The sequence below is a fragment of the Onychomys torridus genome, chromosome 13, assembly GCF_903995425.1.
Source record: "Onychomys torridus chromosome 13, mOncTor1.1, whole genome shotgun sequence".
Classification (NCBI taxonomy): domain Eukaryota; kingdom Metazoa; phylum Chordata; class Mammalia; order Rodentia; family Cricetidae; genus Onychomys; species Onychomys torridus.
In genome coordinates this window covers 2,930,400-2,942,624 of record NC_050455.1, presented here as the reverse complement: position 1 = coordinate 2,942,624, position 12,225 = coordinate 2,930,400, and the positions used below count along the sequence as shown (strand labels likewise).

The 12,225-nt window shown below is 46.8% G+C and overlaps 1 protein-coding gene across 2 annotated transcripts in view; it reads left to right on the top strand.

Moving 5' to 3' along the window:
• Npc1 (NPC intracellular cholesterol transporter 1) overlaps nucleotides 1-12,225 on the top strand; it is a 58,171-nt gene that overhangs the window by 42,725 nt on the left and 3,221 nt on the right. Inside the window, exons 13-23 of one of the 2 annotated variants that reach the window (XM_036205051.1) lie at nucleotides 205-387; nucleotides 1,076-1,190; nucleotides 2,294-2,421; nucleotides 2,504-2,644; nucleotides 3,142-3,231; nucleotides 3,598-3,788; nucleotides 4,412-4,527; nucleotides 5,033-5,162; nucleotides 9,882-10,077; nucleotides 10,554-10,558; nucleotides 10,919-11,150. In XM_036205051.1, the coding sequence (XP_036060944.1) occupies nucleotides 205-387; nucleotides 1,076-1,190; nucleotides 2,294-2,421; nucleotides 2,504-2,644; nucleotides 3,142-3,231; nucleotides 3,598-3,788; nucleotides 4,412-4,527; nucleotides 5,033-5,162; nucleotides 9,882-10,077; nucleotides 10,554-10,558; nucleotides 10,919-11,150 (1,527 nt within the window). Of the gene's footprint in view, nucleotides 1-204; nucleotides 388-1,075; nucleotides 1,191-2,293; nucleotides 2,422-2,503; nucleotides 2,645-3,141; nucleotides 3,232-3,597; nucleotides 3,789-4,411; nucleotides 4,528-5,032; nucleotides 5,163-9,881; nucleotides 10,084-10,553; nucleotides 10,559-10,918; nucleotides 11,151-12,225 lie in introns of those variants that run through there. The other variant, XM_036205050.1, reaches the window with a different exon arrangement.

The window sequence follows — 12,225 nt, the reverse complement described above, 5'->3', positions numbered from 1 at the left end:
GTAAACCACGTTTTTGTTTTTTGTTTTGTTTTGTTTTTTTCTGGTTTTCCATGCCATTGCTTGTGAGTGCATGAACTTTGTTGCTGAGGAGAAACCTGGAAGTTTTTCTGTGTCCTCTCACACTGTGGACAGCACATTTAACTCCTGTTTTGGACAGGCAGGACAAAGAGCTCTCTGATGACCTCTGCCTTTGCCTGACATCAGGTGGATTCTAAAATCTCGCTGGGCATCGCAGGGATCCTGATAGTGCTGAGCTCAGTGGCCTGCTCCCTGGGCATCTTCAGCTACATGGGGATGCCACTGACCCTCATTGTCATCGAAGTCATCCCATTCTTGGTGCTGGCTGTCGGGGTGGACAACATCTTCATCCTCGTGCAGACCTACCAGGTAAATCTCCGTCGTCTCAGGGAGCTCAGACTTCCAGGCTCTCGTGTTTGTGAATGCCTGCCCAGCAAGTACCACCCCACCTTCCCCACACGCCCTCCTTCCCCACGGCCTGTAACAATACAGATGCTTCACATCCTTTTCCTTAGCAGCTCCTTGGTGTCTCTGATTTGTTCTTCACATCGCAGGACCAAGAATTCCAGCCCTTTCTTTGATGTGTGGAAATACAAAATAAGAATTTGGTATTAAACACCATTTTCACATGTGTTTAAAAGAACTGACATCAAGGAAATCATTTCAAGTCTGAATGATATTAAATTGATTCCAGACACATCGCAGATTTGTTGTGCCCTGAGGTACCGCTAAAGGCACAGTGTCCACACAGTCTGCCATCATAGAATGTGGTCTCAGTTGCCTGGGGTCCGTCCTTGCCTGGTGGAGACTCAGTGGTATATACATGTCATTTAGTGATCCACCCTCCTGCAACCTACATGCCAGGCAGTTGTCTGCTAGCCTGAGCCCAGGTTGGTGATCTCTCAGTTAACCAGGTTGAGTGGCTCAGCAGTTCACCGGCTTAGCTGCTCCAGCTACTCATCCAGCCATGCTTCCTTTACCCTTCGTTACCCAAGTCAGGAATGAGATGACGTTTCTGTTACAGGGAAATTGTAATAGTGCATTTTTTTTCTTTAAGAGAGATGAGCGTCTTCAGGAGGAGACCCTGGATCAGCAACTGGGCAGGATCCTTGGGGAAGTGGCCCCTACTATGTTCCTGTCGTCCTTTTCTGAGACCTCGGCGTTTTTCTTTGGTAATTGTGCTGTAGATTGTACTGTAGCTTGCTGGGTGTCTGATTATGGCCCTGTACTGCTCCCTTTTGTGAGCTGTTTCATAGTTGGAGTGCCGTTTGCTGGACCGCAATGTCTTGGGAATTGGCAGTCTCAGCTTTCAAATGCTCTCTCAACTATTGTGTCCCAGGAGAGTATTGATGCTGGGATTCAAGATGACAGAGACTTGAGCTCTCATGGCATCCCTCCATGGCACTACCCTTGGCAGTACCACACAGGTGGACGTGCAGGACGCTCTGCCTTTGTTTCCAGACGGGCTTCCTCCCTGAACACAAGCTCCCAGGCAACAGGCTCGTTAATGAGCAGAGCTGCTTCTAGTGCCTCAGTACAAGGAGCCAGAATGAGCTGGTTCCTCAGGGAGTCCTTGGTGCAGAGCCATCACTGAGTAGTGATGCTGCCTGCCTGGCCCATTTCCAAAGTGTAGAAAGAGAAACTGAGTCGGTCCTTGCAGAGGCTGGACGAGGCTGGAAGTCTATGCTGAGAAGACAGTCCTCACATTGTCTGAGGTCACAGGCCACAGTGCCCACATGACCGCCAGCTCTTCCACGGGCCATTGTAGGCTAGTTTAGGTGACGAGCTTTCATGCTGGCTCCTTGTTGCTCTTCATTTCTACAGAGAGAATGCTTTGGAAACCCACTGCACGGGTGCAGCAGGGAAATAGCATTTCACCTTTCTTTTAAGAAAAGCAGTGCAAATGTGTCTGTGGCAGCAGCTGAGATGGTGCCTCACATCAGCCTCCTTAGCACACTTTACCATTTGCTTTGGGACCCTCAGGACGGCACACGTCCCGTCTAAAGAGGCAGATGTTTGTTTCTAGGATCATGTGGCCAGCCCAGCATCACAAACTTTGATTTTTTTTTTTTTTACCCCTAAATAATATGGTGAATCTAGATTTTTGTTTAAATCTTATTCCACTATTAAATACTGACAACCTATTAAAAATATTTTTAATCCTAAAATGATCCGTATTGTGTGGGTCAAGAGGAAATAGCATATGTGCATGGCGGCATGGTCCCGAGAGCTGCAGTCCTCTAAGTGGTGTGACAGTGGCTTCCTCTCCCTGCAGGGGCACTGTCCTCGATGCCAGCTGTCCACACCTTCTCTCTGTTTGCGGGCATGGCAGTCCTCATCGACTTCCTCCTTCAGATTACCTGCTTTGTGAGCCTCTTGGGCCTAGATATTAAGAGGCAAGAGGTGAGATCCAGGATATGTGTGAGTCTAAAGTCTAGGTCATGTCAAGGGTCTTTCCATAGCCTCGTCTTCTCTGCACCCTCAGAAAAATCGGCTGGACATCCTGTGCTGTGTCAGAGGCGCTGACGACGGAAGAGGCGTCCAGGCCTCCGAGAGCTTCCTGTTCCGCTTCTTCAAGAACTCCTTTGCCCCCCTTCTGATGAAGGACTGGCTGCGACCAGTTGTGGTACAGACTTTCTGTGGTTTCTCTCTGGCTTCTCTCCCTCCACAGGTGTGCCACACGCCTTCTGAGAGGCCTGGATGGCGATTCCAGTCACTGTTAACACACCGCCGAAATACAAAGGCAAATAGCATGTAGTGGGGTCCTTGCTGCGGCTTGTTTGTTTTTGTTTTTCGAGATGGGGTTTCTCTGTGTCCTGGAACTCGCTCTGTAGCCCAGGCTGGCCTCAAACTCAGAGATCCGCCTGCCTCTGCCTCCGAGTGCTGGGATTAAAGGTGTGAGCCACCACCACTGGGCTGTCCTTGGATTTTCTATCTTACTCTAGCAGAGTCTGGCTTTGGACTGGGAATCTACTTCAGTGGTAGAGTTAGGCAAGGCATGGGTTCAAATTCTCATACTACCTAAAAGAAAACAGTATCATGTCCTTTGTAATGTTTTATTTCCGTTCTTCAGTTTATTATTGTGTTAGCAATTGGTGTCTTGCCATTTGCTTTTCCTCCCAGGTAGCCGCATTTGTGGGTGTTCTGTCATTCAGTATTGCCGTCGTGAACAAAGTAGAAATCGGATTGGATCAGTCTCTCTCAATGCCAAATGTAAGGCGCTTTCTCTTCTTTTAGCTGATGAGGAGTAGCTTTCAGAGCATGTGTGGGTGTTAATGCCTGCTTCTGAATGCAGATCATGTAAGGGGCGTTAGTGAAGTCTAGGGCTCTGCTGGAGTGGGCACTGGCCCTATGAACTCACACTGTTCTTCATGGCGTAGCCTTAGGGATGGAGCAGGCAGTCTCCTGAGGTCACCTCATGAGGTCCCCTCTGGTTGGGGCTTAGCAGCAGTGCACACTGGGACCTGGGGAAGAGAACCATGAGTCGAAGTTGGCGGCTGGGGCTCCCCTTTATCTTAGTGGTCTCCATCTCCTTTAGTTCCCTCCGAACGTACTCTCTCTTCTCTGGTCTTCTTTCAGGATTCCTACGTGATCGATTATTTCAAATCGCTCGGGCAGTACCTGCACTCGGGCCCGCCCGTGTACTTTGTCCTGGAGGAAGGTCATAACTACACTACCCACAGAGGGCAGAGCATGGTGTGCGGCGGCATGGGCTGTGACAATGACTCCCTGGTACAGCAGATATTTAACGCAGCCGAGCTGGACGCCTAGTCAGTATCAGGGCTGCCTGGTCCTTTGTACTTCTTTCTCTCTGTTGTGTTTATTTGGAGATAGGGTCTTCCTGTGTAGCCCAGGCTGGTCTTGAACTTGGAGCTTGCCCCATCTCAGGCTCCTGGGAGTTAGGGCTGCAGACCAGATGTGCGACACCATGTCCAGCTTTGGTCCTTTAGCACAGATAGGCCAAAGGAGGAACTCTTGGCCAGAATCAACTCAGCCTTGAAATTTCTCACTAAAAACAGATCTTTGCCAGGCGGTGGTGGCGCACGCCTTTAATCCCAGCACTTGGGAGGCAAAGCCAGTCAGATCTCTGTGAGTTCAAGGCCAGCCTGGTCTACAGAGTGAGTTCCAGGAAATGCGCAAAGCTACACAGAGAAACCCTGTCTCGAAAAACCAAAAAAAAACCAACCAGATTTTCTTGGGAAAGTTGCTTTTTGTTGTTGTATTTCAAAAAGTCTGTTAGACCAAGTTTCATGTGCATAGAGCAGGCTCGTTGGCCACGTATCATCTTGCAGGTTTGTGTTCAGTCACACCAATGCAGCAGTGCCAAATGGGAGAGCAGGAACTGAAGCTTCCAGGAAGTCCCAAGCAAGTCAGTCATTTCTCCTTTTCTCAGCACCCGCATAGGCTTCGCCCCCTCGTCCTGGATTGACGATTACTTTGACTGGATCACACCACAGTCCTCCTGCTGCAGACTCCACAATGCCACCCACCAGTTTTGCAACGCCTCTGGTACTTTGATCTCCTTTTCTAGAGCCTTCCTTTTTTTTTTTTTTATTTCAGAAAAATGGTAGCATCTCTTAACCATTTCATTTGCCTCAGTTTGTGCCCATTGTCCGTGTTGGGGCTGCATCTCCTTCCCTTTGTCAGTATCCTCCTCCTCAGCCATGCACGCTCATACCCTGGCTCAGGACTGCAGATCCAGGACACCCAGGTCCCCATCAGGCTCTCATCTTGTGCAGACCACATTAATTTCCTCCATGGAAGTGTGAGAGTCCTGTACTGTTTGGTGTCCTCAGAACAGGGCACCTCCTTCAGGAGGGTTTGCTGGATGGTTTGATGAAATGACGTGGGTCTGACATTTATTGCACTATGAAATCACATAGAGCTAAAACTTCTGAAGGAAGGAAGGGTGTGGGAGAACATTGTACCTCATCTTAAGTGTTTGTTGTTGCTGTTGTTTTTGTTTAAATCTTGAGGCTCATTTTTCTAATGATTGGCTCTCCTCTTTTGCCAGTGATTGACCCAACCTGTGTCCGCTGCAGACCTCTGACTCCAGAGGGCAAACAGAGGCCTCAGGGGAAAGAGTTCATGGAATTCTTGCCCATGTTCCTTTCCGATAACCCCAACCCCAAGTGTGGCAAAGGGTAAGTGCTGCAGAGCCCTGTCAGATAAGCATCCACAGTAGCTTTAATTGAAATAGGAAACAGAGTCTGGATGAGTAGGCTTGTGGGAAAGGGCCTCTTCTCTACCCTGTCTTAGTCCTGTAAAAGCAGAGACCCCATTTAAAGAAAACTCATCAATTTTCAGCAGATCTAATCCTCACTGGGCACTCATTTGCCATGCTGTGGTTCCTGTCCTGACCCTGGGTATGTGGATGGAGGCAGATTTTTATGCATATCATGAAGGAGCAGAGGCCAGGGTGGACACACTGGAGAGTGAGAGGCCCATGGCAGTTCCATTGTGCCAGTGGGCTTAAGGAACAGCATCTCTGCTTTGGTAATGTTGCCACAGTTTAAGGTTTAGGTTCTAATAATCCCTGCTATCCAAGCCATGTGAAAGTGTGAGCTGTCTGAATCCTCAGCCAGCCAGACCACCTGTCCTAGTTAGGGTTTCTATTGCTGTGAAGAGACACCATGAACACAGCAACTCTTATAAATGAAAACATTTAATTGGGACTGGCTTACAGTTTCAGTCCATTATCATCTTGGTGGGACATGGCAGTGTGCAGGCAGACATGGTGCTGGAGAAGGAGCAGAGAGTTCTACATCTTGATCACCAGGCAGCAGAATGAGACTGTCCACACTGGGCATAGCTTGAGCACAGAAGACCTTAAAGCACGCCCCCACAGTGACACACTTCCTCCAACAAAGCCACACCTCCTAATAGTGCCGCTCTTTACGTGCTTATGGGGCCATTACATTCTAACTACCACATTCCACTCCCTGGCTCCCATAGGCTTTTAACAATATCATAATGCAAAAATCATTTAGTCCAACTTCAAGAAGTTCCCATAATCTATAATAGTTTCAAACATATTTAAAAATCTAAAGTTCCAAGTCTCTTCCAAGATTCATGCAATCTCTTAACTGAAACCTCCCATAAAATCAAAATGAAAAATCAGATCACATACTTCCAACATATAATGACACAGGATAAGGAAACACTCCTCCACTGTTGGTGGTAGTGTAAACTTGTACAACCACTGTGGAAATCAGTATGGTTGTTTCTCAGAAAATTGGGAATCGATCTACCTCAAGACCCAACCATACCACAAAGATACATGCTCAACTGTGTTCATAGCAGCACTATTTGTAATAGCCAGAACCTGGAAACAACCTAGATGCCCGTCAACTGAAGAATGGATATAGAAAATGTAGTACATATACACAATGGAGTACTACTCAGCAGAGAAAAACAATGACAGCATGAAATTTGCAGGCAAATGGATGGAACTAGAAAATATCATCCTGAGTGAGGTAACCCAAACCCAGAAGGACAAACATGGTATGTACTCACTCATAAGTGGATACTAGATGTAAAGCAAAGGATAATCAGAGTGCGACCCACAGCTCCAGGGAGAATGACTGGCTTATAATAAGTTTTGGTTTTACTCAATCACTGGGCAAGCCTCAGTGAAACATTTCACTATTAGGATAAGAATCTGTATTGTATCAAGCTGATTATAGAATAAATGAATGAGTGAATGAATGAATGAATGAAAAAAATCCAAAACATAGGAAATGGAGCATATTGAGGAAATACTGGACCAAAGCAAGACCAGCTGGGCAAACTCCTGTAGTCAGATTTCCTGTGTCCCGGCCAGCTGGCAGTCAGGACAAATCTCTCCCATTCGTGTTCCCCAAGTAAACACACAGAGGCTTATATTAATTATAACTGCTCGGCCATTAGCTCAGGATTATTACTGACTAGCTCTTACACTTAATTTAACCCATAATTCTTATCTATGTTTAGCCACGTGGCTTGGTACCTTTTTTTCAGTTCTGCCTTGTCATCTTGCCTCCTCTGTGTCTGGCTGGCAACTCCTGACTCAGCCTTCCTCTTCCCAGAATTCTCCTTGTCTGCTTGCCCTGCCTATACTTCCTGCCTGGCTACTGGCCAATCAGCGTTTTATTTGTTAACCAATCAGAGCAACACATATTCACAGCATACAGAACATCCCACAGCACTTCCCCTTTTCTGTCTAATGAAAAAGGAAAGTTTTAACTTTAACATAGTAAAATTACATATAACAAAACAGTTATCAAGCAACAATTATGGTTACAATATCTAGTCTATTTGTATTTGGCAAAATTAAAGAAAATATTCTATCCTATATTTGTGAGTCCAAAGTTTCATATCTAATTTATCTCTTATCATGTCTAAGGAAAACTATAATTATAACTATCTAGTCTTCAACTACATTCAAGACCCAGAAGGATATAATATTACCTAAGTAAACAGGAAGTGCATTGTAAGCAAATTCCAAAAATTTAGAATGACAGAGACAGATGGCTGCCTGGACAGTCACCTAAAGTTCGTGTGCAGTGTTGGGACATCATCTTCAGCCTGTAGGCCTAGAGTCTCTAGGTCACTTCTCTCTGTATCCTGTGGAATTCACATTCACAGCATACAGAACGACATCCCACAGCAAACTCCAAACTCTCCATCTCCGTGTGATGTCAAAACACTCTCCAGATCTCCAGCTCCTTTCAGCTTTGTTGACTGCAGCACACTTCTTTCTCTTAGACTGGTTCCACGCCCTGTGAGCAGCTCTCCTCGGCAGTTACCCCACAGCTCTGGCATCTACAACATCTTGGGGTCTCCAAGGCAATCCAGGCTTCACCTTCAAAGCTTCACACAGTGGCCTCTGTAGGTCTCCATTCAGAGACACCCCTGACATGCATGTGGCCTCAGCAGCCTTTCTTGGTCATGGAGAAAGATTCCATAACCCATTTCTTCCATCCTTGACTCTAAAGCCAGAACCATGTGGCCAAAACCGCCACGTTCTGCTGTTTGCTGGGGCTGGAACACGGTCCACTTGTTCAATTCCATCTTCACCAGCTTTCTGTTTTCCATGGTTTCCTTCACTGCCTAAGCTTGGCTGTCCTGGAACTCTATCTGTAGACCAGGCTGGCCTCAAACTTGGAGACCCACTTGCCTCTGCCTCCTGAGTGCTGGGATTAAAAATATGCATCACCATACCAGGCTCTAAAACTTTTTCTTTAGTTACTTTTCACAAGTAGGAAACTTAGCTGGGTGGGATCCTGCCCTGAAGTCACAACTCCCTTTATTTCATTTCTCAATCTGTTTAACTCCTTGAACACAGGACTTAGCTCCATTCTACTTCCTGGTGGCCTTTTTCTCTTAAAATTGTACATTTTGATTTTTCCTTGCTCAGCTTGCTGTTTTTCATTATAAATCATCTTTAGAGTTAACACTAGTAACCACACAACAGAGGTTACTAGGTTGTTTTGAGATTTCATTAGCCAATGCAATTAACCCAAACTCTTCACTTTAGCCTCAGGCAGACTTTTCAGGCAAGGGCAAAAGACATTCTTCACCAAAATATCACAACAACAATCTCTAGGCCATTCTTCTCCTCTGAAACCTCTTGAGCCAGGCCCCCACAATTCAAATCACCCTCAGAACCACTGTCTTCCATGCTCCTACTAGTATGGCCCATTAAACATCACTTAAAATATACCACTGATTTCCTGTCCCAAAGTCTAAATTCTTCCAAACAAAAGCATGGTCAGGCCCATCACAACAACAGTCCCTGGTACCTACTTCTGTTTTATTTTGGGAGCCTATTACTGTGAAAAGACACCATGACATTGGCAACTCTTATAAAGGAAAACATTAATTGGGCTGGCTTACAGTTTCAGAAGTTTAGTCCATTATCATGGTGGTACATGATGACATATAGGCAGACATGGTACTGGAGAAGGAGCTGAGAGTTCTAGATCTTTGATCTGCCGGCAGCAGGAAGAGAACTCAGACACTGGGCAGTGTCTTGAGCATAGGAGACTTCAAATCCCACCTCCACAGTGACACACTTCCCCCAACAAAGCCAATACCTTCTAATTGTGCTACTCCCTGTGAGCTTACAGGGGCCAGTTACAATCAAACTACCACAGTGCCCATTATCCACATGAACAGGAACATGTGGGCCCTTGTCTGGTCCAGAAAAAGTAAAGATAAGAGGATTGATTTGGAAGCTTTTGTAGGTGAAAGCTGAATACCACATGTGTGTGATGCAGCTCACGTGATGTGCTTCATTTTTATAAGAATCACATTTGAACAGTCTTCTTACTTGTGTGTGTCATGTCTGGTTTTGAGATTTCTGCTAGTTCTGGCAAAGACTACCTCTAAAAAGTAAGAGAAGAATTTGCTTTGCTTGTGATTATTGAGGTTATTCTGGAATTTTCTTCCAGAGCATGGGAGTTTTTTGCAATTCAGTTAGAAAGTAATATCCAAAGGAGTACCTCCGTGTAGTGTCATGCCAAACACTTCACTGGCCTTGACCCATTCCACACTCCCAGCCTGCGGGCATGTGCTGTAAGCCCATTCACAGAGGGGCTGTTGGGGCTGAGGTGAGGGACTCTGGCATGGTGGGTTCGAGTCCAGGTCTTGCTCCTTTTCCCCATCACAGCAGTATCAGGTCAGCTCTGCATGGTGTTTGGTTTTGAGGGGAACCAGATGGGGAAACAGCAGCGGCTGTGCACCACAGAAACCGCAACAGTAGGATATAAGGCAGAGCCTCCTTCATCCATCTGACCTCTGAGGGAGGTCACCCAGAGTGCTCATGTCCTACCCTTCTACTATAAACCACAGCCTTTCTGACACCCCTGGCTCTACCTCAGGGGACATGCTGCTTACGCTTCAGCTGTTAACATCATCGGAGATGACACTTATGTTGGGGCCACTTACTTCATGACCTACCACACTGTACTGAAGACCTCTGCTGACTATATTGATGCCATGAAAAAGGCCCAGCTTGTAGCCAGTAACATCACAGAAACCATGAGATCTAAGGGGAGTGCCTACCGCGTGTTTCCCGTACAGGTAATGCAGGGAGGGAGGAAGGGAGGGCTATTTGGGGGTGAGGTGGGGGTGGGATTGCAGAGCCCTGGCTCTCATTCTGACACCTGCTTTATTCTTAGCCAAGAGTGGTGTATGTGGGGCATTTGGGGTGAGCAAGGCCAAGATCTGGAGCATCTGCTATGCTCTGGGGACCACGGACACCGGATTTAGTGTGCTGACCCAGCCCAAAGAGATACATGAAGTAACACAGAGCAGGGACACAGGTACATGCCAGTCATGCAGTCAGCAGCTGGCAGGGACCTCTGCCTGCTCAGCAGCCAGGAGAGTGTTTTGATAGACTTTTCATTTGCTGGGGTTTTTTATTTTCTAGTTGCTGCTGCTGCTTTTTCCTTGAAAAATAAGGAAGGTGGAGCAAATAAATGATTGCTTTTCTCAAGCAGTAACGTGATCTCAGTTGAAGAATGGCGGCCGCTCTGTGTGACCGTTTGGAGTACATGTCCTAATTCTCAGGTGGAGCTGGGCTAACAGTGTCTCAGCCCAGGTGGTTCTCAGAGCAGCCCTGGATCATCTGTTTCTTCTCCTAACAGCCAATGAAATTCTTCGGGAGTGTTTATAAGGCAGCAGGGATTAGTCTCACAAGTGAAAACTGTATGTAAGCACCTGTTTGCAGTTAGTTTCCGGTCGTTCTCCGGATGTCAGTGGCTATTGAAGATAGTTAGGGGGCTCTCGGTGCATCGTGCCAATCTCAGGTGGTTTCTTGGGGTATCTGTCACCTTTTCAGCAGTCTCCTCACTTTACAGGGTAGAGAGGGATGACCCCAGGAGTGCAAGCTCTAACCAGATACTCTCCTCCCTAGTGTGTTCTACGTCTTCTATGAACAGTACCTGACCATTATTGACGACACCATCTTTAACCTGAGTGTGTCTCTGGGCTCCATATTTCTGGTGACCTTGGTGGTTCTGGGCTGTGAGCTGTGGTCTGCAGTCATCATGTGTATCACCATAGCCATGATCCTGGTCAACATGTTCGGTGTTATGTGGCTGTGGGGCATCAGTCTGAATGCTGTTTCCTTGGTCAACTTGGTGATGGTGAGTTCTGCTCTACTCTGACTTCATCCCTAGCTCCTGTGACCTTGCATAAATTGTTCCTTGGGTTTCATATAAGTTCCGAGGGGGCCTGGAATGCTGTGGCTGCCTTTTGCTCTTAGTGCACAGGAAAGATGGGATGAGTACTTTAGTCAGGCTGGCACTGGGGGAGCACTGAGAACATCTGGAGCAGAAGCTCACTAACAGTCTCTGAAGCTGGGCAATCCCAGCGCTGAGGTGGCTGAGGCAGGCGGCTTGCAGGTTCAAGGCTGCAATCTTCTCTCCTTCTCTTTGCAGCTGTAGTGATAGGGTGGTTCATAGTGCTGTGATGTGAAAATGCGGTTCTATGACCTAGTGTGGGTGCACTGTCTCCATTCAGAAAGGGCGACAAAGCTATGTGAGCTGGTGTGATGGCACACACTTATAATCCCAGCATTCAAGAGGCTGAGATAGGACTCTTGCAAGTTAGAGGCCAGCCTCAACCACACAGTGAGTTCCAGACCAGCCTGGACTACAAGTTGAGATCCTGTCTCAGAAACGAAAAACAAAGGCTGGGGTAATTCAATTTGGTAGAATGCTTGCACGGGATGATGAATCCTGAGTTCAGGCCCCAGCATTACAAAGCTCTGGAGTCCTACCTGTAGCCCCAACACTGGCGAGGCAGAGTAAGAAGGTCAGAAGTTCAAAGTCCTCCCTTAGCTACCCAGTCCATTTGAGGTCAGCCAGAACTAAATGAGCTTCTGACTGAAAACCTAAAAGCCTAATGACATCAAGACATCTGAGTTTTACTTACTGGGTTATTCTGTAAGGCTTCCCATAGAGTTGCCAGAGAGTTAGAAAGTATTGAAGATGTATTCAGGCATGGTGGTGCACACCTTTAATCCCAGCACTCGAGAGGCAGAGGCAGGTAGATCTGAGTTTAAGACTAGCCTGGTCTACAGAGCAAGTTTCAGGACAGCCAGATTACATGGGGAAACCCTGTCCCGAAAAGCAACAACAAGAAGAAAGTATTGAAGACATGGGCTTGAAAAGTATTAATGAAAGGTAAACATTCAGGTAAGAACACCTTCAGAGTGTT